The sequence below is a fragment of the Prionailurus viverrinus genome, unplaced genomic scaffold (genome assembly GCF_022837055.1).
Source record: "Prionailurus viverrinus isolate Anna unplaced genomic scaffold, UM_Priviv_1.0 scaffold_49, whole genome shotgun sequence".
In the NCBI taxonomy this organism is placed as follows: Eukaryota; Metazoa; Chordata; class Mammalia; order Carnivora; family Felidae; genus Prionailurus; species Prionailurus viverrinus.
Genome location: NW_025927612.1, coordinates 2,529,482 through 2,554,601, shown reverse-complemented (window position 1 = coordinate 2,554,601; position 25,120 = coordinate 2,529,482). Strand labels below are relative to the sequence as shown.

General features: G+C 37.3%; 1 protein-coding gene across 5 annotated transcripts in view; it reads left to right on the top strand.

Annotated features, from left to right (window-relative positions):
* The window catches only part of TMLHE (trimethyllysine hydroxylase, epsilon), a 74,875-nt gene that overhangs the window by 9,745 nt on the left and 40,010 nt on the right, over window positions 1-25,120 (top strand). For all 5 annotated transcript variants that reach the window (XM_047847439.1, XM_047847434.1, XM_047847436.1 and 2 more), the window contains one exon: window positions 7,865-8,055. In XM_047847439.1, coding sequence (XP_047703395.1) covers window positions 7,875-8,055 — 181 coding nt within the window. In that variant the 5' untranslated portion in view covers window positions 7,865-7,874. The remainder of the gene's footprint in view (window positions 1-7,864; window positions 8,056-25,120) is intronic.

Here is a 25,120-nt window from a genome sequence, read left to right as displayed (position 1 = left end):
GAGTATAGTGAGTCCGGCAAACAATGAGCAATGAAGTACAAGGAGGAAGTGAGGCTGAAAGGTAACTCAGGACCAGGTAAAAGAAGGCATTATGTAACATGATAACAAACTTGGATGGACTTCACCCTGAAGGCCTTAGGGATCCATTCAGAGAGAATTACATACCAACAAGTCTATTTTAGTTCACTCTTCCTATAGTGTGCAAAATGGTTTGAAGGGAGGGCAAATGTGTATATGGAGAGATCAATTAGAAGACTATTACATACAGTCTTTGGGAGAGAAATAACAGTGGGCTTTGACTGGGATGGTGGCAAGTAAAGCTATAATGCAGTGGGTCAGGTTAGGGAATTTCTTAGAGAGTAAAAGTTATGATTTGATAATTGCCCATAAGAGAGAAATTTTATTTTTTCAAAATTTTTCAAAATGTTTATTCATTTTTGAGAGAGAGACACACACACAGCACAAGTCGGGGAGGAGCAGAGAGAGAAGGAGACACAGAATCTGAACCAGGCTCCAGGCTCCAAGCTGCCAGCACAGAGCCTGATGTGGGGCTCAAACTCACAAGGTGTGAGACCATGACCTGAGCTGAAGTCAGACGCCCAACCAACTGAGCCACCCAGGCACCCCCATAGGGGAGAAATTTTAAAGAGGAGGTATCAGTTTGAAGCACAGATTTCAGATTGAACCAGTTATAGAACTGATTGGATGTTACTGGAATTGACTGTGAGGAAGAACACTGTGGGAGGAGCCAGTTTAGGTACAGTAGATACCCGGAGGCCATTAAAAGGTGCTTCATGAGGGCTGAGGACAGGAATATTTGTTGTGTTTACTGATACATTTCCAGCACTTGTAACAATGCCTGGCACCTAGTACATGTAAAGGTCTGATATATTTGTAATAGGAGCCCTAGAGGGAGAGGAGAGATAGAATGGTACAGAAGCATGAAGAGATGGTAACTAAGAGTTTTCTAAAAGTAACAAAAGCATTGTATTCTTTTGCTATTGCTGCATACCAACTTACCAGACACTTAATAGATTAAACTAACACCCACTTATTAGTTCACAGTTCTATAGATCAGGATACCAGGTTTGTCATTACTGGCCGGTATATTAAAGGCTAAAATGAGGGTATTGGCCAGCCTGCATTCCTTTCTGAAGGCTCTGGCTAAGAATGCACATTCAGCTTCATTCAGATTGTTGGCTGAATTCAGTTCCACATGGCTGTAGGACTAAGGTTGCTGTTTCCTTCTTGCATGCCATCTGTTACTCACTCTCCTCTCCTTGAGACTGCCTGCATGACTTTCCCTGTGGTCCCCTCCATCTTCAAAGCCAATGGAGAATCTCCTTGACAGCAAATCCCTCTCTGGTTTCACATCTCTCACCAGAAAGATCCCTGTCCCTTTTAAGGGATGGCTGGATAAGGACAGTCCAACCAAGGATGTTTCTAAAAGTCATCTGTGCATTATACATTGCTTAATCACTCAAATGAAATCCCATCATATTCATACTCTAGGGGAAGGGATTATAATTTGACAAGGATCACTGGAAGTCACTTTAGAATTCTGTCTATCACAAACATCAAGTCAAGGATTCAAAAAGTGCTGTGACTCAAAGAAGAATAAATACAAAGAAAACCTTATCTAGGTGTTTTTGTAAAAACTGCTAAAAATGAAGAAAAAGATAAAAACGTAAAAGTAGTTGGAGAAAAAAGATGTAATACCTAATACGGAGCAGCAGTTAGATTGGCTTTGACTTCTTGACAGAAACAACATGAAGATAATGGAATGACATCTTCAAAATGCTGGAGGAAGTAACTGCCAATCCAAATTTCTATATCCAGTGAAAATAACCTTCAAAAATGGAAGTAGGGGTGCCTGGGTGGCTCAGTCAGTTAAGCATCTGACTCTTGATCTTGGCTCGGGTCATGATCTCAGGGTTCGTGGGATCAAGCCCTGTGTCAGGCTCTGTGCTGGCAGTGTGGAGCCTGCTTGGGATTGTCTCTCTCCCTCTTTCTCTGCCCCTCCCCTTCTAATGCTCTCTCTCTCTTTCAAAATAAATAAATAAACTTTTAAAAAATGGAAGTAAAAGCTGTTTTTAGATGGTTCAAAACTTAGGGAATCTGCCACCAACTGCAAAGGTAATATTAATGATCTTCAAGCAGAAGTAAAATGATCCCAAATAAAAGCTGGGAGCTATAAGATGGAATGAAGTGTGATGGAGAGGTTAAATATGTGAGTAGGTTTGAATGCCCCTTGGTTGTATAAAACAAAAATAGTAATATCATGTTATGTGGGATATATATGTGTTAATTAAAATACACAATAGTAGTTGAGGAAGGAATATAAATGGAGTGAATATAAATTCTCTAATCTGCATTATAATTTAATAAGTCAAAGATACATGTTGTAAGTCCTAGAATAACTCCTTTTTAAAAACCAGTAAAAGAATGTATAATAAACAAGTAAACAAAGGAGGAAATTGAATAATATAAATTACCTAATAAGTATAAAAGAAAACAACAGAGAAAAGGTAACAAAACAGGCAAAAGAAATAGAAAGCAAATATTGATATACTAGAGTTAAGTTCAAATATATCAATAATTGTGTTAAATGTAAATGAACTGAACACATTAAACAACAAAGAATATTAAACTGTTTAAAAAACAAAATATAACTATGTGCTATTTATAAGAGACACAAGTTAAATGTACAAATACAGGAAAATTGAAAGTTAAAGGGTGGAAGAAATATACAATGCCAACACCATCCAAAAGACAACAGATGGAGATATATTAATAACAGACAAAGTTGAAGGTTTTTTTTTTTCTAGGAAAGAGTATAGCCACTCCATTTTCAGAGCTCCCCTCATTAGGGGTCTTTCCATAGCCACCTGGGATCCTGTTCAGTGGCAGTTTACTGAAGCCACCCTCAACAAGCAGACCTACCTGGGATGTATCTTGGTTTCTTCATCAAATGTCAATCCTACTGAGGATTTGAACCAATCTGACACACTACATCTATAAAAGTACCGGTACCCAGGGGCGCCTGGGTGGCGCAGTCGGTTAAGCGTCCGACTTCAGCCAGGTCACGATCTCGCGGTCCGTCAGTTCGAGCCCCACGTCAGGCTCTGGGCTGATGGCTCGGAGCCTGGAGCCTGTTTCCGATTCTGTGTTTCCCTCTCTCTCTGCCCCTCCCCCGTTCATGCTCTGTCTCTCTCTGTCCCAAAAATAAAATAAAAAACGTTGAAAAAAAAAATTAAAAAAAAAAAAGTACCGGTACCCAGAACACATGGTAACAGGATCCCTGTGTTGCCTAAATCCAAAGATTGAATTAATGTGGAAATCTCAGGCTCTAAAGTCAGTTAGTGAAGAAATGCTCAAAGTTGACTTTAAGATAGGAATATTTACTAGACATAGAGAGATTTTGTAATGTCCTTTTTATACACACAGAAAAATAGATGGTAATCCTGGGCCATAAAGTAAGTCTCAAAAATTTGAAACAATTAGTCATTTATACTAGCTGTTTGTTTGTTTGCTTGCTTTTGTTCACTTCAGAGCGAAATGAAGTTAGAATATAATAATGAAAAATCCAGAGGGGTGCCTGGGTGGCTCAGTCAGTTAACCGTCCAACTTCAGCTCAGGTCATGATCTCGCAGTTCATGGGTTCGAGCCCCACATCAGGCTCTGTGCTGACAGCTCAGAGCCTGGAGCCCTCTTCAGGTTCTGTCTCCCTCTCTCTCTGCCCCTCCCTGGCTCGCACTCTGTCTCTCTCTTCCTCAAAATAAATAAACATTAAAAAAAAACTAGAAAATCTCCCTAAAATATGTAGTATACTTCTAAATAACCTGTTGGTCAAATTTTAAAAATCACAATGTAAATTAGAAAATATTTAAATGAACTGAAAAATGGAACATTGCATATTAAATCCATGGCGGGGAGGATTTTTATGGCAGTCAAAAAGTGAAATTAATCTGTATGATCCTATAATGATGGTACATGTCATTATACATGTGCAAACCCATAAAATGTAGGCCACCAAGAGTGAACCCTAATGTAAACTATTGACTTTGGGTGATACAGATGTGTCAATTATAGGTTCATCAGTTATAACAAATGCACCACTCTGATGGGGATGTTGATATAAGGGTGCAGCCTATGCATGTCTGGGGAAATCTCTGTATCTTTCCCTCAATTTTGCTGTGAACCTAAGACTTGTCTAAAGAAATAAAATCTTAATTTAAAAAATGTTCAGTGGGCAAAAGATCTGAACAGATACTTGTCCAAAGAAGATATACAAATAGCAATTAAGACTATGAAAAGATGCACAACATCATATATAATTAGGGAAATGCAAATTAAAATAATAAGGTGTCATGCACAACCATTAGAATAGCTAAATTTAAAAAACTGACGGTGCACCTGGGTGGTTCAGTTGGTTGAGCGTCCAATTTTAGCTCAGGTCATGATCTCACAGTTCATGAGTTTGAACCCTGCATTGGGTTCTCTGCTGTCAGCACAGAGCCTTCTTCGGATCCTCTGTCACCCTCTCTCTTTGTCCCTCCCCTGCTCACACCCTCTCTCTCAAAAATAAACTCTTTTTTAAAAAAAGAGTGCTATTGATGGGTCACATGCTAAATCTATATTTGACATTATAAGAAACTGAAACTGTCATCCAAAGTAGCTAGACTGTTTTGCATTCCACCAGCAATGAATCAGAACTCCTGTTCCTCCACATCCTTGTTATAACTTGGTATTGTCAGTTTTTTATTTATTGCTTTAATTAATTAATTTTTGAGAGAGAGAGAGAGAGAGAGAGACAGCATGAACAAGTGGGAGGGGCAGAGATAGAGGGAAAGAGATAATCCCAAGCCAACTCTGTGCTGCCAGCACAAAGCCTGAAGTGGGGCTCAGCACCATGGAACCGTGAGATCATGACCTGAGCCAAAACCAAGAGTCGGATGCTTAACCAATTGAGCCACCCAGGAACCCCCCATGAATTGCACTCTTAAGTATTTACCAAAGTGATCTTAAAACTATAAAATGCAAAATGTATTTTTGTATGTGAGAATAGAAGGTGTGGAGACTTCACATGCATGTGATCTGGAATTTGGTTCTCCAAACTGTTGATTGTTGATTGTTGACGAATGGGAATGACAAATATTGAAGACAGGAGGTTTCACTTTTTATTTTCTTCTATATTTATGGGTTGTTTAGACTTTTTTTTCTTTTTACATGTGAGCAAATTTTATTTTGTAAGTAAATACAAAACAATGAAACACTTCTTCAAATAATATAGATCACGTGGAGTCCTCCCGGTTTTACCAGGCATAGTTAACTGCTTTCTCTTTTGCAGTTTTTCACTGTATTCTGTGTTTAAAAATGTCACAAGTAGCAGTAGTTACCACCCTATATTTGTCTTTCTTCCCCACTAGATTGTGAGCTTCTTGAATGGTGGCCCAGATTGCTGACTTATTTATGTTTCTCTTCCCAGTACTTAAGAAAGTACCTGCTAGGGGTGCCTGAGTGGGTCAGTCAAGCATCTGACTTCACCTCAGGTCATGATCTCACAGTTTGTGACTTCAAGTCCTGCATTGGGCTCTGTGCTGACAGCTAGAAGCCTGAAGCTTGCTTTGGATTCTGTGTCTCCCTCTCTGTCTGCCCCTTCCCCGCTCATGCTCTCTCTCTATTAAAAATAAATAAACATTTAAAAAGATGTGTGTATATATATATATATATAGAGAGAGAGAGAGAGAGAGAGAGAGAACCTGTTACACACATGCTCAGTAATATTTGTTGAGTGAAATAATGAAGAAAGGAATACATATACTTGCTTAAGAGTGGTTTTCTGGGGGAGCAATCCAATGTAAAGGGAGAAGAGTATTCGTTTAAGAATTAGTGTCAACTAGGGGTGGCTCAGTGTGTTAAGAATCCACCTCTTGGTTTCAGCAGGTCATGATCTCACGAAAGCCCCGTATCGGGCTCTATGCTGATAATGTAGAGCTTGCTTGAGATTCCCTCTCTCCCTCTCTCTCTGCTCCCCCCACCACCAACCACATCTCTCTTGCTGTCAAAATAAATAAACTTAAAAAAAAGAACTGAGCACTAAACCAGGGGTTGGAAAAATTGTACTTTGAAGGACCAAATAGCAAATATTGTAGACTTTACAGGCCACATATGGTCTTGGCCTCATATTATTTTTTGTTCTTGTTTACAACCTTTTATTTTTTATTTATTTTTGAGAGAGAGGGAGTGAGCATGAGCAAGGGAGAGGGGTGGAGGGGGAGAGAGAGAATCTTAACCAGGCCCCACAGTCAGCATGGGGCCTGACATGGGGCTTGATTTCATGATCCTGTTATCATGACTTGACCTGAAGTCAAGAGTCAGATGCTCAAGTTACTGAGCCACCCAGGAACCCCTAAAATCCTTTAAAAATATAAAATCCATTCTTTGCTTGTGGGACATATAAAACTAGGCATGGACTATAATTTGCCAGCCTCTGTAGGTAGGAGGTTGAGAAACAAGAGACAGTAGAGAACATAAATGTAACCAAGACACCAGCAGAGGCCTTGCCATGCTCTGCTCCTTGCTTACACCCATAAAATATCAATAAATTTGACTTTAGTTCCTCATTTCCTAGCCTGTCATCAGAATATGCCCAAGTCATCACCCCAAGTCATCAGAATATGCAGTTACATCTCTAGCTATGGCCTTTGTGTTTATCATTGATGTCGTCCCACATCAACGTGACATTCAGTTCCTTCCTCAGCTTACACCACACACACAGACACACACACAGACACACACACACACACACACATGCACATACCACTGAAAGCAATCATTCTATGGGTTTAGTGACCTTAAGGGGTTATTGAAAAGGTTCACATCAAGCACCATACAGCTTCTCTGTAGTTGGATGGCTTTCTCCCTCTTTTCTCACAGAACAAATTAATTCTTTTAAAGGTATTATGCAAATGAAGTTTTTTTATTAATCTTTCTGAAACCATGACACTCAGGGAGTCACCAACTCTAAGCAAGTTTGTCAAGGTAGTTTTACCAACAGATATATTTTATCCCTAACAATAATCATTATAAAAATGATAATGATAATAATAATATGGGACAGACACAAGTCTAAGTACTTTAGTCTTTATATTAGACAAATTAAATAAGTATTATTATTATTATCCTCATTTTACAAAACAGGAAACCAGAGTGACTGAGAGTTTAAGTAACTTGCCCACAATCATGCATAATCAGTGGGAAAAAAAAGTTTCAAGAAGTCAGGTGAGAGTGATCAATAAGTAGTGTCACAAGTGGAGAGGGCCAAAAGGATTAGACCTGTAAAGCAATTCTTCTATGTGGTGGTAACGTTAAAATTACTGAATTTCGGGAGTGCCTGGGTGGCTCAGTCGGTTAAGTGTCAGACTTCAGCTCAGGTCATGATCTTGCGGCTTGTGATTTTGAGCCCCACATCAGGCTCTGTGCTGGCAGCTAAGAGCCTGGAGCCTGCTTCAGATTCTGTGTCTCCCTCTCTGCCCTTCCCTCGTTTGCACTATGTCTCTCTCTCTCAAAAATAAATAAACATTTAAAAAATTTGTTTAATTAGTGAATTTTTAAAGAACCATTTCAGTTAAATAGTATGTTAGAAGCAAGATTACAAGACATACGAAAAGACTATGTAGTGAGAAAATGGAAGTAATGGTTATAGACCACTTATGCTTAGCTTTTCAGAATTTTTCCTTTGTTTAATCCTGAATTGAGATAATTAAATCTATTCTTTCATATAGTTACATCTGTAGTGTTATTCCTACAGCTTCATAAAGGTTATTTAATACTGTTACTAACTCTCTCTTCTCACCATCAGATTTTCTAAGATGTGGTGCTGCAGGCTGTCCCATCTACACGGCAGGCTCCAGAACCTGCTGAGCAGAGGAGTCACATGCTCAGCCTTCCAACAGCCCAACTTCAAAAGCTTGTTTCCATTAGCCATCCATTGGCACCATACGGCCTCCAAGTCTCTGAACTGTGCTTGGCAGCAACACGAAGATCATTTTGGTAAGATATATGGAGACAGATACTTCATTTTTTTTAAGTTTTATTTTCATTCCAGTCAGTTAACATATAGTGTAATATTAGTTTCAGGTGTAGAATTGATTCAACACTTCCATACAACACCTGGTGCACATGACAACAAGTGCACTCCTTAATGCCCATCACCTGTTCAACCCATCTCCCCATCCACCTCCCCTCTGGGAACCATCAGTTTGTTCCCTATAGTAAAGTCTGTTTCTTGGGTTGACTCTATTTTTTTTCCCTTTGCTTGTTTGTTTTATTTCTTAAATTGCACATGAGTGAAATCATATGGTATTTGCCTTTCTCTGACTTATTTTGCTTAGAATAATGTACACTCTAGCTCCATCCACATCATTGCAAATGGCAAGATTTCATTCTTTTTGATCGCCAAGTGGCATTCCACTGGATGTATCCCACAGAAATGAAATGTAACATCTAACCCATGTTTGAGTGTACAGTTCAAGTGTTAACTATATTCACATTGTTGTTCAATATCAGATATTTCTCATGTGGACTGAAAATATTTTCTGTGCAGTTGTAAGGGCCTCTAGCCATTTATTTCCAAGATTATCCTACAGGTTGCAAGAAAGACAAGAATAATATACAGCAACAGTATAATCTCATCCTAGCAAAAGAGAAGGGAACATTGCTCTACTCCAGTCCCGCTCTGTCTCTCTCTCTCATATAATGGGAAAAATAAAATAAAAGAAAGCCTCAGTATATAGGGAAGAGGGTTTCAAAGGCATAGACTGGGGATGCTACAGCCAGGTAAGGTATTAGGTGGCAGAGGGGAAAAAAGCTTTACCCTGTCTATTAGTTTCCTAACACTGCTATAACAAATTACCGTAAACTAGTTGGCTTAAAACAACAGAATCTGGGGAGCCTGGGTGGCTCTGTCAGTTGAACATTTGACTTTGGCTAAGGTCATGATCTCACAGTTCATGAGTTTGAGCCCCTTTCCAGGCTCTGTACTGAGAGTGCAGAGACTACTTGGGATTCTCTGTCCCTCCTCTCTCTTTGCTCCTCCCCACTCGTGCTTTCTCTGTCTCAAAATAAATAACTTTTTTAAAAAGTTAAACAGCAAAAAGAGACATTTATTTTTTCACAGTTCTAGAAGATAGAAGCCTGAAACCAAGGCAGGTAGGGATATATTCCCTCCAAAGACTCTAAGAAAGAACTCTTTCTTGCCTCCTCAACATTCTGGTAGTTGCTGACAATCCCTGGTGTTCCTTGACTTATGGCAACATCACTTCACTCTCTGCCTGTCATCACATGGCTTCTTCCCTGTGTGTCCTCTGTGTCTTCAAATATCTCTCCTTATAAGGGTACCAGCTGTGGGATTTAGGGTCAATAGTGTAATATGACCTAGTACCATATGACCTCATCGTATCTTGATCGTCTTCAAAGACCCTATTTCCAAATAAAGTCTCATTCACAGGAGCTAGAAATTATGGGTTCAACATCTTTTGGGGGAATACTGTTCAACCTATAACCCTGAAAAGGGACAAAAACAATTGTGAAGGCTATACCCAAAGACATAGGCCCACTGTTTACTCCAAAGACTGAGACTTAATCCAAATATTAGATAGTGCCCTTCTCCTCCATACATTATACATTATGCATTATGCATTATAACCTGATAATAAGCCCCCAGTTAAAATAACAGTGGATTATAGCTGGGAGAGCTGCAACAGACAGGCAGTTTCTGAGATACAGCACAAAGAGAAGGGCCAAGGCCGAGAAGAGAGACAAAAACAAGGTCACTAGAGGAATTCAATGCCTTTGGTACCCATAGAGACAAAAACATCAGCTCTAGCCCCTCTCTTGGCCAGATTGGTATAAATACTCACCTTAAAGTCCTATTTACCTCAGCGGCTACTGCTTTATACAGCACATGTGCCTTTCAACAACAACAAAATTACAAAGCATGCTAAAAGGCAACAAATAACAATTTGAAGAGACAAAGCACAATGAGAACTAGACTCACATGTGACACAGGTGTGGAAATTATCAGTCAGGAAATTAATGGCTAATATGTTAAGGACTCTAATGGATAATGGAGATGGGAGACAAAATAAAGACCAGATGGATAATGTCAGCAGAGTGATGAAAAATATAAGAAAGAATTTTTAAAATCAAAATCATAGCAACAGAATTGAAGGATGACATTAATGGGTTCATCAGTAGACTTGACATATTCAAAGATATAATCAGTAGATGTAAAAAATAGGTCAGTAGAAATTACCCATACTGAAATGCAAGAGAGAGAGAGAGAGAGAGAGAGAGAGAGAGAGGGAGAAGAGACAAAAACATACAGTATTCACACACTGTGGGACGATACTAAGGGATGGAGAAAGAAGCACCATGCAAATGATAATCAAACAAATAGTAGCTATATTTCAGACAAAGCAGTCTACAGAACAAGGAAGATTATTAGTGATAAAAAGGCACATGACATAGTGATAAAGGGATCAGTTCTTTAAGAGAACATGTAACCATTTTAAAAATGTAGAACCTAACAAGAGACCATCAAAGTACATAAAGCAAACACTGATATAAAATTAGAAATAAACAAATCCACAATTGTCCTTGGAAATGTTAAAACCTCCTTATTCACCGTTATTGATAGATTAAGCAGCCAGAAAATCAGTAAGGATATAAATAACCTGAATGGCACTATCAACCAACTTGACCTAATTGACATTTATAGAACAGTCCATCCAGGAAAAGTAAAGTACATATTGTTCTGAAATGTAAATGAAACATCCACCAAGACAGACCACATTCTGGGCCATAAAAAAGCTCAACAAATTTGAAAGAATCTAAAAGCATAGATTATGTACTCTGACCATAATAGAATTAACTAGAAATCAATAACAAAAAGATAGAAGTCTCTAATATTTGGAAATTAAGCTGTATTCCAAAAAATATATTGGTATAAAGTCTCAAAGTTAAAAATATTTTGAACTAAATGAAAATTAATATAGAACTTATCAAAATTTATGGTAAGCAGCTAAAGCAGTGGTTGGAGGGAAATATGTAGCAATAAATGTATATATTAGAAAAGAATAAAGGTCAAAAATCAATAACCTATACTTCTACATTAGGAAATTGGATAAGGAAGAGCAAATTAAACCTAAAGCAAACAAAAGGAAGGAAATAGTAAAAATTAGAGCAGAAATCCATGATATAGAAAATGGGGAGAAAAAAACAAGAATATCAATAAACCCAAAACTGTTTATTTGAAAATATAAATAAAACAGATAAGCCTCTAGCCAGACTAACCAAGAAAAGAAGGGAAGAGAGAAAGATTACCAATGTCAAGAATTTTTATCACTGATCCTACAGATACTGAAAGGACAATAAAAGGAATACCAGAAACAACATTATGCCCATAGATTTGATAATTCAGATGAAATGGACCAATTCCTACAAATACACTACTATGGACTGAATTGTTCCCTCCCACCAAAATTCATGTTGAAGCCCTAACTCCCCATATTACTGTATTAGAAAGATGGTCTTTAAGGGGGTGATTAAATGACATGATGAGGATAGAACCCTGGCCCAAATGCACTATCCTTATAAAAGAGGAAGAGTAGTGATATTTTCCAGTGATATCTCCCTACCCACTGCCCCCCCCCCCCCGCCAGCCTTCTTTCTCTCATGAGGATGTAGTAAGAAGGTAGCCATCTATATAAACCAGGAAGAGAGCTGTCACCAGGAACCAAATCAGTTGGTGCCTTGATCCTGGACTTCTAGCCTCCGGAACCATTAGAAAATAAACTTACATTGTTTAAGCCAACCAGTCTATGCATTTTGTTATGGCGACCTGAGCAGACACAAAATACCAAAACTTAAGAAAAATTACATAACTTGAATAGTCCCAAATCTTTTAAAGAAGTAGTAATAAAAAAAACTTTCAAAAAAGAAAACACCTGGCCAAGATGGTTTCACTCATGAATTCTACCAAACATTTCAGAAAGAAATATCACCAATTCTATACATTCTCCTCCAGAAAATAGAAGAATAAAGGACATTTCACAACTTATTTTTTGAGGTCATCATTACCCTAATACCAAAGTTAGACAAAGACAGTAAAAGAAAGAAAAACTATAGATGAGTATTTCATGAACATAAACATAAAATCATGCCAGAATATTAACAAATCAAATCCAATGATAAATAAAAAGTATCAAGGCCAGCTAGGATTCATCCCAGGAATACAAGGCTCTTTCAACATTAAAAAAAAATCAGTGTAATCCACCATATGAATAGGCTAAGAAACACTATATGATCATCTCATTAGGTTCAGAAAAACAGTTTAACAAAACTCAATACCCATTTATTATAAAAGCTAAACAAACTGGTAATAGAAAGGAACTTTCTTAACCCAATAAAGGACATATATGAAAAACATACAACGAACATCATACTTAATGTCAAGAGATTGAATTCTTTCCTCCTAAGATCAGGAATAAGAGAAGGATATCCTTTTCTCACCACTTGTATTCAACATTGTTTTTGGAAATCCTAACTAGTGCAATAAAGAAAGAAAAATAAAGGCATGCATATTAGAAAGGAAGGAATAAAACTCTTTTTTTTGCAAATGATATGATTATCTATGTAGAAATCCCCAAAGGATCTACCAAAAATCATGAGAGTAAGTTTAATGAAGTTGCATAATACAAGGTTAATATACAAAAGTCATTTGTTTTCCTATAACAACTAACAACTGCAATTTGAAATTAAGAAAGCAATACAATTTATAATAGCACCAAAAAATAAGTACTTAGTTTAAATAAATATTTTAGAATCTGTATTCAGGAAACTGTGGAACACTGATGGAAGAAATGAAAGAATGAAATCACTGGAAAGGCATTCCATGATCATGGATTAGAAGACTCAATATTGTTAAAATGAGAATTCTCAATATGATCTATAGATTCAATGCAATCCCACTCAAGCTTTTTTTATATATATCAACAAACTGGTTATAAAATGTATGTGGAAAGGCAAAGGTACCAGACTGGCCAGTACAATTCTGAAAAAAAAGTCAAAGGACTCAAACTACCTGATTTTAGGACTTACTGTAAAGCTATAATAATCAAGACAGTGTGGTGTTGGCAAAAGGATAGATACACAGATTAGTGGAACAAGATGGAGAAAACCCAGAAATAGACCCATACAAATATGGTCAAATCATTTTTGACAAAAATACAAAGCCAATTCTATGAATATTTTTTTTCCAAAAAGTGGTGCTGGAACAATTAGATATACATGTGCAAACAAAACAAATCAAATCAAAATGCTGACACTTACCTCATACTTGGTGTAACTATTAACTCAAAGTTGATTATGGGTCTAAATGTAAAATGCAAAACTATAAAAGTTGTGTAAGAAAACAGAACAAAGTATTACCTTTGATTAAACAGAGTTCTTAGATACAACTTTAAAAGTATAACCCATTAAGGGAAAATGATAAATTGGCCTCTATCAAAATTCAAAACATTTTTTCTCTGGCAGACACTTTTAAGAGAATGAAAAGAAAAGCCACAGACTTGGAGATAATTTTTGCAAACCACATATCTGAGTAAAGACTTGCATGCAGAATATATAAAGACCTCTTAAACTTAGTAAGAAAACAACCCACTTTTTAAAAGGGTGGGAAGATCTTGGGGCACCTGGGTGGCTCAGTCGGTTAAGTGTCTGACTTTGGCTTAGGTCATGATCTCATGATTCAGGAGTTCAAGCACCACATCAGGCTCTATGCTGACAGCTCAGAGCCTGGAGCCTGCTTCAGATTCTGTGTTTCCTTCTCTTTCTGCTCCTCCCCCACTCACAGTCTGTCTATCTCTCTCTCAAAAATAAATAAACATTAAATTTAAAAAAATAAAAGGGTGGGAAGATATGAACAGGCATTTCATTAAAGAGGATGTAAGTATGGTAAATAAACATGTGAAAAGATGCTCAACATTATTTTCTTTATGTAAATGCAAGTTAAAGCCAAAACGAGATATCATGCACACATACTGGAATAACTAACCCCCCCCCCAATAAAAAGCGGACAGTACTAAATGCTGGCAAAGGTGCAGAGCAACAGAAAGTCCTATACATTGCTGGTGATTATACAGAAATGGTATGTCCACTCTGGAAGACAGTTTGGCAGTTTCCTCTAAAATTAAACCCCGCACATGAATAACAGCTTTATTCATAATTGTCAAAAGTGGGAAGCTGCCAAGATATCCTTCCAAAGGTTGATTAATAAACCGTAGTACATCCATACAATGGAATACTGTTCAACAATAAAAGGTAATGAGCTATTAATTCACACAATTAATGAGCTATTAATTCACACAACAGCATGAATCGTAAATGCATTCTGCTACCTGAAAGAAGCCTGACCATTAAAGGCTACATACTGTATGATTTCATTCATATAACATTCTGTTAAAGGCAAAACTATAGGGACAGAAAACAAATCAGTGGTTGCCAGGGTGTTGGGAGGAGGTAGTGTAATACGGGATATTTTTAGGCCGGTAGAAACAATCTGTATGGAAATATAGTAGCAATAACTACATTTGAAAAAAAAACCTATAGACGTTTATAGCAAAAAGTGAAAGTATGCAAATTTAAATATATACAAATTTTAGAAAATCAACCAGGAAGTCAGATCTGAGGATGGAATACATCCTGTGATAAATGAATCCAACTGTATTATAAATATGTAACTATTGAAGGGAATGGACGGAAAGGTGGTGGCCTATATAATGTTGGAAAACAGTGCTTTGACTGGAAACCGTAAGGCTAAAGACAAAAGGAGCTATACATAAACACTATACTCTAGTTTTTAAAGTTGTTTCTTATATGAAAACAGATTTACAATTCTAAAACTGCTGTATATGTGTCAGGATTAAACACATAAGAGCATGGTAGACAGTGGGAACCAGGTTTCTCAGCATCAGAGAGTGTGGTTACAAATAAGCACAGGGGAAATGCTAGAATGAATCGTGTGGTTCTGGATTAGAGTTGGAGATACCAATATGAACTCATGTATAGCTTAATATAGATACAGGTGGATACATGCAGAAATCATTATAGATGTTTTTTCACATAGATAGTGTATTTCCTAGCTCTGTTCGTTGCGAGAGCCTAGAAGCAGTGATACCTCAGTAGCAGTGAGTGCATTCAGTGACCAGATCTTGATTTCTAATGCTGTTCTCCAATAAAAGGAACCAAGCCTCCTGGGTGAACTGACTTATTCTAGGGCTTGGTCAGGGAAAATACAAGATAAACCTGGAGAAACTTGAAGTGCCAGAAAATAAGGAAGTGCTAAAAAAAATGAAACGATGTTAAAGGGACACAGGAGCCAACTAAAAGAGTTGCCAATGGCCGAAGCTGGAACAATTTGAGCAAGAAAATAAATAATATATATTGGATTCTAACCCGAGATAAAAAATAAATATCCATGAGTCCATGTTGATATAAACAAATGATCAAATAAATGGGGAGAGTAGAGACAAATCTCCCATACAGGAGAATTTCAAATAGTTTATGTAGTCATTTCTCCTCCTCCCACTATGGAGGTCAATCTTAACTCCCCAGTCCTAGCATGTAGGCTGCATTTAGTGATTTGCTGCCAAAGAATAGAATATGGAAGAAGGAATAACTAAGTAGGGAATCTGGCAAGCTCTATCTTGGCCTGGTGTTAAAGGATAACACCATCAGTAATAAGTCCTATTACTAGTATGTACCATTGATATGATGTGTTGAAAAGGGCACTTCACTTGTGTAGCCATTCTCCCAAAAACCTATACTATAGGTTATACTATAACCCCACTTCAACCATGAGAAAATCATCATACAAACCCAAATTGGGGAGCACTCTAATAACAAAATCCCTCTCAAAATTGTCAGGGTCATCAAAAACAAGGAAAGTCACAGCCCAGAGAAGCCTAAAGAGACATGATTAAGTGTACGGTGGGACCTAGATGGGATTCTGGAATAGAAAAAGGACATTAGGGGGAAACTAACAAAATTCAAATAAAGTATGGTATTTTGTTAATAAATTGTGTATCAATATTTATTCATTAGTTGTGGCAAATTTACCAAACTAATATAAGATATTCATAATAGAGGAAACTGGGTAAGGACTTTATCGGAACTGTTTGTACCTTTTCTGTAAATCTAAAACCATTCTAAAACTTAAAATAAGTTTAGTAAGAGGAAATTGGAGAAGGTAGTGGAAACATCAAGCCATAAGTTTCACTATGAAAGGGAATATGATTGAGGTGGGGTGGTAATGGGAGGGGTACACAGAGTGAAGGGGAACATCGTTTTAAGATGGTGGGATATTACAACATGTTTGCTGATGAGAATGATCCAGTAGGGAGGGAAACTTTGATAATGCAAAGAAGGGGGTGGAGCAATTTCAGAAGTGTAGTACCTGTGTGGGAAAGAAGAGATAGGGTCTAATTCCTAAATGGAACTGTTAGCCTTAGTTAAGTGCACAGATGTCTCAACCATAGTAACAGGAAGGAAGGTAGAATGTGCACAGGTGCAGGTAAGTGGGCAGATGTGGAAGGAACATGAGTTTGTGGAGATTCTCTTCTAATTGCTTCCATATTCTCTTTGAAGAAGTAAGCAAAGTTATCAGTTGAAAATGGGAAGGGAGAGGCGGTGCTAGCAGTTTGAGGAGAGAGGAGACAGTGTGAAATAGTTTTCTTGGAGAGTGAGTGAGTGACTTTCCCAGGAAATTATGCAAGGATTGTTTGGCAGTGGTGAGTACTCATTTGAGATTTTTGGTGATTATTTTAAAATGAGAATAGTCATTGTGGTTTAGAAAATTTTCTCTGACAATGTTCAGCTGCTTGGCTACAGGTACAGACAAAGTAGGGACTTGAGTTTTTTAGGAGTGGGGCTTAGAAAAAAAGGAGTGGGGCTTTTTCAGGGAAGTATGGTGGAAGGAGAGAGAAGGGCAAGGGAGTTAGGGTGTTTTCAGGGAATTGATTAAAATGAAGGACCATTGCATCTGGGCTCCATAAGGAGAGAAATGAAAACATTAAAGAAGACAAGATGATGGATGACAAAAAGGAGGTTGTGGTCAATGGATTAGAGTTCTTTGTGGGGTTGAAAGAGTATCAGAGTGAGGAGTGCACAAATAATTGAACTGAAAAGGAACAAGATGTAGGATAGGATGTTAAAAATGAAAATTATAAAGGTATTACAATTAATGGTGATGAAGTTGTTAAGAATGCTGACAGGAGAGGGATGGCAATAAAATGATCTTTATTTATTTATTTAAAAATAGAGGGGCTCAGGAGATATTTGACTAGAGTAATGAAGAAGGGTAGAGTCATATAGGACAGCATGAGTTTCAGAAGAGCAAGGGAACAACTATCCTACCAGTATGATTACAGCATTGTCTTGCCCTGTTGAGCAAAAACTAGAACACTCTTTCCAAAATACAATCTGATTTCACAACTCCGATTTTAAAAATCTCTTTGTGGAGGCCCATGGTGAAAGACAGTGGTTGCCTAAATGTGGCATGAGAAAGGAGTGGAAAGGTCATATAGATTTTAAAAAGATTTAGGAGGTAGAAGCAGCACACCTTGGTGATCGATCAAATGCAGATTATGAGAAAGATGAGTTAAGATGAATCCCAAGTTTCTTTTCTGTATTGACATTTTGGCCTAGTTAAGAAACATTTGTTTAGTGTCAATTTTGTGTATAGCTGAGAATTTCTAGAGACCCAAGATGTAAGATGTGGTATCCAAGAAACATAAGTAAATAAATATAAGAAGTATGAATACCTTATGCCATATGCAAATGCACATTAAGTTGTTACCTACCAAATACTTAATTTCAAAGAAAATGTAGGGTTGTTCAAGGAAGCTTCCTTGAATAAATGAATTTGTAGCCAGATTTTGAAGGAAAAGATGGTCATTTAATTAGGGGAGCTTATAATTTCAAGCAGATAAATGGCAAGGGCAAAGACGAGAATGAACTCAGTCATGGGAAGATGGACAATAAGCACAGCAATTAAACTAAAATGTAGGGGATGTTCTGGAGCTTGCAAGAGAGAAGTCTAGCCACATAGGACATAGGATTCTACTACCATACTGTATGTGCCTAGCAACTCCTGAACTGAAAACAGTATATGTATGGCAGGTAGTAGTCAAGATTACTAGATGTTGAACAGAGCAAGAGAAGGTCATTCATAGAGGTCATTTCAATGAGAGGATCCTTCTCATTTCTGATGTGTAACCTATATTGGAGTTACCAGTAAGGCAGCTTCAGCACTGCTTATTGATTTCCTCAACAGACATTTAATGGGCACAACGTCTACAAGCTAGACGTTGTGATAAGTGCTAAGCATGCAGTGATGAAGAAGGCACATTCAGTATATTAAAGGTGCTCCTAGTCTTTGGTAAAGACAAACCTGTAGACCATTATAAGACAGCATGCTAAATGCTTTTAGGCGATATATAGGGTGCTGTAAGAACAAAGAGGAGAAGTACCTGACCCAAACTGAGGAGTTACATATGACTGCTTATAAGATATAACCTGTGAACTGAGTCATGAATACGGAATATGATTTAGGCAAGGAAAGAGGGGTGACAAGGTGAGGATAAATGTTCCAGTCAGAGGGAGCTGCATGTACAAGAACTTAAAGGCTGCAGAGAAGATGGCACATTGGCCTATATGGACTGTCGCATAGAGTACAAGGAAGGGTTGGTTGAGAGAAAATGTTTAAAAAGTTATTGAGTTGGTGATATTAGCAAGTCCTGTGAAATCACCAGAAGTGGAAGAGAAGGGGATAAACGATTTTATGGCTATGAATTATTTTGGGAACCAACAAACACTTTCTGTAAAGGGCCAGATAGTAAATATTTTTGGCTTTATGGGTCGTGTACATATCTGTTTCATGGTCTTCTTTGTTTTGTTTTTGTCTTACAACATTTTTAGAATGTAAAAACCATTCTTATCTTGCAAGATGTATGAAAACAGGCTACAGGCTCTATGTGACCCCCAGGCTACTTGTCACATCCTGGATTAGCTCAGTGTAATGACCCATCTGAATGAAGTTAATCACTTTTGTCACTTCAAGGACAGGGTTCTCAATATTTTTAGCTTATGAATTGCATAGGAATTCTATAGAAAGCTATGGATCCTCTCAATGGAAAAATGTAGGACTACCCACACATACACACAATTTTATTATTCCATGGATCCTAGGTAGGTCAGGAACTTGCCACTTAACATTGTTTTTTTATATTGTTTGCAAAACAGGTTTCTTTCATATAGACAAATTTATCTTTTATGATTTTCATATATATTAAAATGGCCATTCCTACCTCAAGATTGTCACTGTATAATAATTTTATTTTTTATATTTTGATATATCAGTAATTTACTGTTTTGAATGATAAGAATCCAGAGTCAAATTTGTCAAATATTCTTTTTCTCCAAAACTAGTTATTGAATAATATATCTTTTCTCTACTGTTATGAAATGACACCTTTAACATAAACATATTTCCATGTATACTTGGGGCTGTTTTGAAACTCTATTATGTTCCCTTAACCTGTTCATCTATTCTGCACAAATACCATATTTTTTTTTATTCTAGTTAGTCAACATATAGTGTAATATTGGTTTCAGCAGTAGAATTTAGTGATTCATCACTTACATACAACACCCAGTACTCATTACAAGTGCCCTCCTTAATCCCCATCCCAAATCTAGTGCATCCCCTACCCACCTTCCCTCCAGCAGCCCTCAGCTTGTTCTCTATAAGAGTTAAGAGTCACGTATGGTTTCCCTCCCTCTTTGTTTTTTTTTCAAATATCATACTTTTTACATGACTGTAGCTTTATATATGTTTTTTGTATTTTGTAAGACAGTTACCCCCTTGCCTTTCTTCTTTTTCAAAATTATAAGTTTATTAATCCTGAATATGAATTTTGGAATTAGCCTGTCCAGTACATGAAAATTTCCATGTGAATTTGGACTGGAAGTACATGGAATTTTGTGCATTAATTTGTTGGAGAATTTGTATCTTTTCATTATTGAATCTGCCTCTCTTTGAGCATATTTCTCTGTAAGCGGTCTTCCACATTTTTGCTTTTTTCCAGCTGCATTATACTTTTTGTTCCTCTAACAAATTTGATCTCGTTTTCATTTACCTTTCCTATATTAGTAACCCAGTATATAGGAAAGTCTTTAATTTTTTGGCAACTTTTTATTTTGGTTTAACTTCAAACTGACAGAAAAGTTGAAAGAATAGTATAAGTACCTCCTTTATAACCTCTACCCACCTGTGTTTCCTTTTAAAATACTTCAGTGGTTTCCTTTTCCAATATTTTTTCTTAATTTTTTTTAATTTTTATTTATTTATTGTTTTTAATATGAAATTTATTGTCAACTTGGTTTCCATACAACACCCAGTGCTCATCCCAACAGGTGCCCTCCTCAATGCCCATCACCCACTTTCCCCTCCCTCCTAACCCCCGTCAACCCTCAGTTTATTCTCAGTTTGTAAGAGTCTCTTATGGTTTGGCTCCCTCCCTCTCTAACTTTTTTTTCCCTTCCCCTCCCCCATGGTCTTCTGTTAAGTTTCTCAGGATCCACATAAGAGTGAAAACATATGGTATCTGTCTTTCTCTGTATGACTTATTTCACTTGCATAACACTCTACAGTTCCATCCACGTTGCTACAAAAGACCATTCTTTCTCATTGCCATGTAGTATTTTCATTTCATTCTTTCTCATTGCCATGTAGTATTCCATTGTATATATAAACCACAATTTCTTTATCCATTCATTAGTTGATGGACATTTAGGTTCTTTCCATAATTTGGCTATTGTTGAAAGTGCTGCTATAACCATTGGGGTACAAGTGCCCCTATGCATCAGCACTCCTGTATCCCTTGGATAAATTCCTAGCAGTGTTATTGCTGGGTCATAGGGTAGATCTATTTTTAATTTCTTGAAGTACCTCCACACTGTTTTCCAGAGCGGCTGCACCAGTTAGCATTCCCACCAACAGTGCAAGAGGGTTCCCGTTTTTCCACATCCTCGCCAGCATCTATAGTCTCCTGATTTGTTCATTTGAGCCACTCTCACTGGCGTGAGATGGTATCTGAGTGTGGTTTTGATTTGTATTTCCCTGATGAGGAGTGACGTTGAGCATCTTTTCGTGTGCCTGTTGGCCATCTGGATATCTTCTTTTTTTCCTCTCCTATAAAACTTTATTTTTTTTTCAATATATGAAATTTATTGTCAAATTGGTTTCCATACAACACCCAGTGCTCATCCCAAAAGGTGCCCTCCTCAATACCCATCACCCACCCTCCCCTTGGATATCTTCTTTAGAGAAGTGTCTATTCATGTTTTCTGCCCATTTCTTCACTGGGTTATTAGTTTTTTGGGTGTGGGGTTTGGTGAGTTCTGTATAGATTTTGGATACTAGCCCTTTGTCTGATATGTCATTTGCAAATATCTTTTCCCATTCCATTGGTTGCCTTTTAGTTTTGTTGATTGTTTCCTTTGCAGTGCAGCAGCTTTTTATCTTCATGACATCCCAATAGTTCATTTTTACTTTTAATTCCCTTGCCTTTGGAGATGTGTCAAGTAGGAAATTGCTGCAGCTGAGGTCAGAGAGGTTTTTTTTTCCTGCTTTCTCCTCTAGGGTTTTGATGGTTTCCTGTCTCACATTTAGGTCCTTTATCCATTTTGAGTTTATTTTTGTGAATGGTTGTAAGAAACTGGTCTAGTTTCATTCTTCTGCATGTTTCTGTCCAGTTCTCTCAACACCATTTGTTAAAGAGACTGTCTTTTTTCCGTTGGATACTCTTTCCTGCTTTGTCAAAGATTAGTTGGCCATACATTAGTTGGCCATGCAACTGCATTTCTGGAGTCTCTATTCTATTCTGTTGGTCTATGTGTCTGTTTTTGTGCCAATACCATACTGTCTTGATGATTACAGCTTTGTAGTAGAGACTGAAGTCTGGGATTGTGATGCCTCCTGCTTTGGTCTTCTTCTTCAATATTACTTTGGCTATTCAGGGTCTTCTGTGATTCCATACAAATTTTAGGATTACTTTTTCTAGCTTCTAGAAGAATGCTGGTACAATTTTGATTTGGATTGCATTGAATGTGTAGATGGCTTTGGGTAGTATTGACATTTTAACAATATTTATTCTTCCAATCAATGAGCACGGAATGTTTTTCCATTTCTTTGTATCTTCTTCAGTTTCCTTCAAAGGCTTTCTATAGTTTTCAGTGTACAGATCTTTTACATCTCTGGTTAGGTTTATTCCTAGGTATTTTATGATTCTTGGTGAAGTTGTGAATGGGATCAATTTCTTTATTTGTCTTTCTGTTGCTTCATTAAGAATGCAACTGATTTCTGTACATTGATTTTGTTTCCTGCGACTTTGCTCAATTCCTGTATCAGTTCTAGCAGACTTTTGGTGGAGTCTATCGAGTTTTCCATATATAATATCATGTCATCTGCAAAAAATGAAAGCTTGACCTCATTTTTGCCAATTTTGATGCCTTTGGTTTCATTTTGTTGTCTGATTGCTGATGCTAGAACTTCCAACACTGTGTTAAACAACAGTGGTGAGAGTGGATATCCCTGTTGTGTTCCTGATCTCAGGGGGAAAGCTCTCAGTTTTTCCCCATTGAGGATGATATTAGCTGTGGGCTGTTCATAAATGGCTTTTATGATCTTTAAGTATGTTCCTTCTATCCCGACTTTCTCGAGGGTTTTTATTAAGAAAGTTGCTGGATTTTGTCAAAGGCCTTTTCTGCATCGATTGACAGGATCATATGGTTCTTATCTTTTCTTTTATTAATGTGATGTATCACATTGATTGATATGCGAATGTTGAACCAGCCCTTCATCCCAGGAATGAATCCCACTTGATCATGGTGAATAATTATTTTTATATGCTGTTGAATTCGATTTGCAAATATCTTATTGAGAATTTTTCCATCCATATTCATCAGGGATATTGGCCTGTAATTCTCTTTTTTTGCTGGATCTCTGTCTGGTTTAGGAATCAAAGTAAGCTGGCTTCATAGAATGAGTCTGGAAGTTTTCCTTCCCTATCTATTTTCTGGAACAGCTTGAGAAGGATAGGTATTATCTCTGCTTTAAATGTCTGGTAGAATTCCCCAGGGAAGCCATCTGGTCCTGGACTCTTATTTGTTGAGAGATTTTTGATAACTGATTCAATTTCTTCGCGGGTTATGGGTCTGTTCAAATTTTCTATTTCTTCCCATTTGAGTTTTGGAAGTGTGTGGGAGTTTAGGAATTTGTCCATTTCTTCCAGGTTGTCCAGTTTGTTGGCATATAATTTTTCATAGTATTCCCTGATAATTGCTTGTATTTCTGAGGGATTGGTTGTAATAATTCCATTTTCATTCATGATTTTATCTAATTGGGTCCTCTCCCTTTTCTTTTTGAGAATTCTGGCTAGGGGGTTTTCAATTTTGTTTATTTTTTAAAAAAACCAACTCTTGGTTTCATTGATCTGCTCTACAGTTTTTTTTAGATTCTATATTGTTTATTTCTGCTCTGATCTTTATTTCTCTTCTTCTGCTGGGTTTGGGGTGTCTTTGCTGTTCTGCTTTTATTTCCTTTAGGTGTGCTGTTAGATTTTGTATTTGGGATTTTTCTTGTTTCTTGAGATAGGCCTGGATTGCAATGTATTTTCCTCTCAGGATTGCCTTCACTGCATCCCAAAGCATTTGGATTGTTGTATTTTCATTTTCATTTATTTCCATATGTTTTTTAATTTCTTCTCTAATTGCCTGGTTGATCCATTCATTCTTTAGTAGGGTGTTCTTTAGCCTCCATGCTTTTGGAGGTTTTCCAGAGTTTTTCCTGTGGTTGATTTCAAGTTTCATAGCATTGTGGTCTGAAGGTGTGCATGGTATGATCTCAATTCTTTTATACTTATTAAGGGCTGTTTTGTGACCCGTATGTGATCTATCTTGGAGAATGTTCCATGTGCTCTCAAGAAGAAAGTATATTGTTACTTTGAGATGCACAGTTCTTAATATATCTGTCAAGTCCATCTGATATCGTTCAGGGCCCTTGTTTCTTTATTGATCCTGTGTCTAGATGATCTATCCATTAGTGTAAGTGGAGTATTAAAGTCCCCTTCAATTACCACATTCTTACCGATAAGGTCGCTTATGTTTGTGATTAATTGTTTTATATATTTGGGGGCTCCTGTATTTGGCGCATAGATGTTTATAATTGTTAGCTCTTCCTGATGGATAGACCCTGTGATTATTATATAATGCCCTTCTTCATCTCTTGTTACAACCTTTAATTTAAAGTCTAGTTTGTCTGATATAAGTACGGCTCCTCCAGCTTTCTTTTGACTTCCAGTGGCATGATAAATAGTTCTCCATCCCTCACTTTCAATCTGAAGGTGTCCTCAGGTCTAAAATGAGTCTCTTGTAGACAGCAAATAGATGGGTCTTGTTTCTTTATCCATTCTGATACCCTATGTCTTTTGGTTGGAGCATTTAGTCCATTTACATTACATTCAGTGTTATTATTGAAAGATATGGGTTTAGAGTCATTGTGATGTCTGTAGGTTCCATGCTTGTAGTGATATCTCTGGTACATTGTGGTCATTGCATCATTTTACTCACAGAATCCCCCTTAGGATCTCTTGTAGGGCTGGTTTGGTGGTGATGAATTCCTTCAGTTTTTGTTTGTTTGGGAAGACCTTTATCTCTCCTTCTATTCTGAATGACAGACTTGCTGGATAAAGGACTCTCAGCTGCATGTTTTTTCTGTTCATCATCACATTGAAGATCTCCTACCATTCCTTTCTGGCCTGCCAAGTTTCAGTAGATAGGTCTGCCACTAGTCTTATGGGTCTCCCTTTGTAGGTTAGAGCCTGTTTATCCCTAGCTGCTTTCAGAATTTTCTCTTTATCCTTGTATTTTGCCAGTTTCACTATGATATGTCATGCAGAAGATCAATTCAAGCTATGCCTCAAGGGAGTTCTCTGTG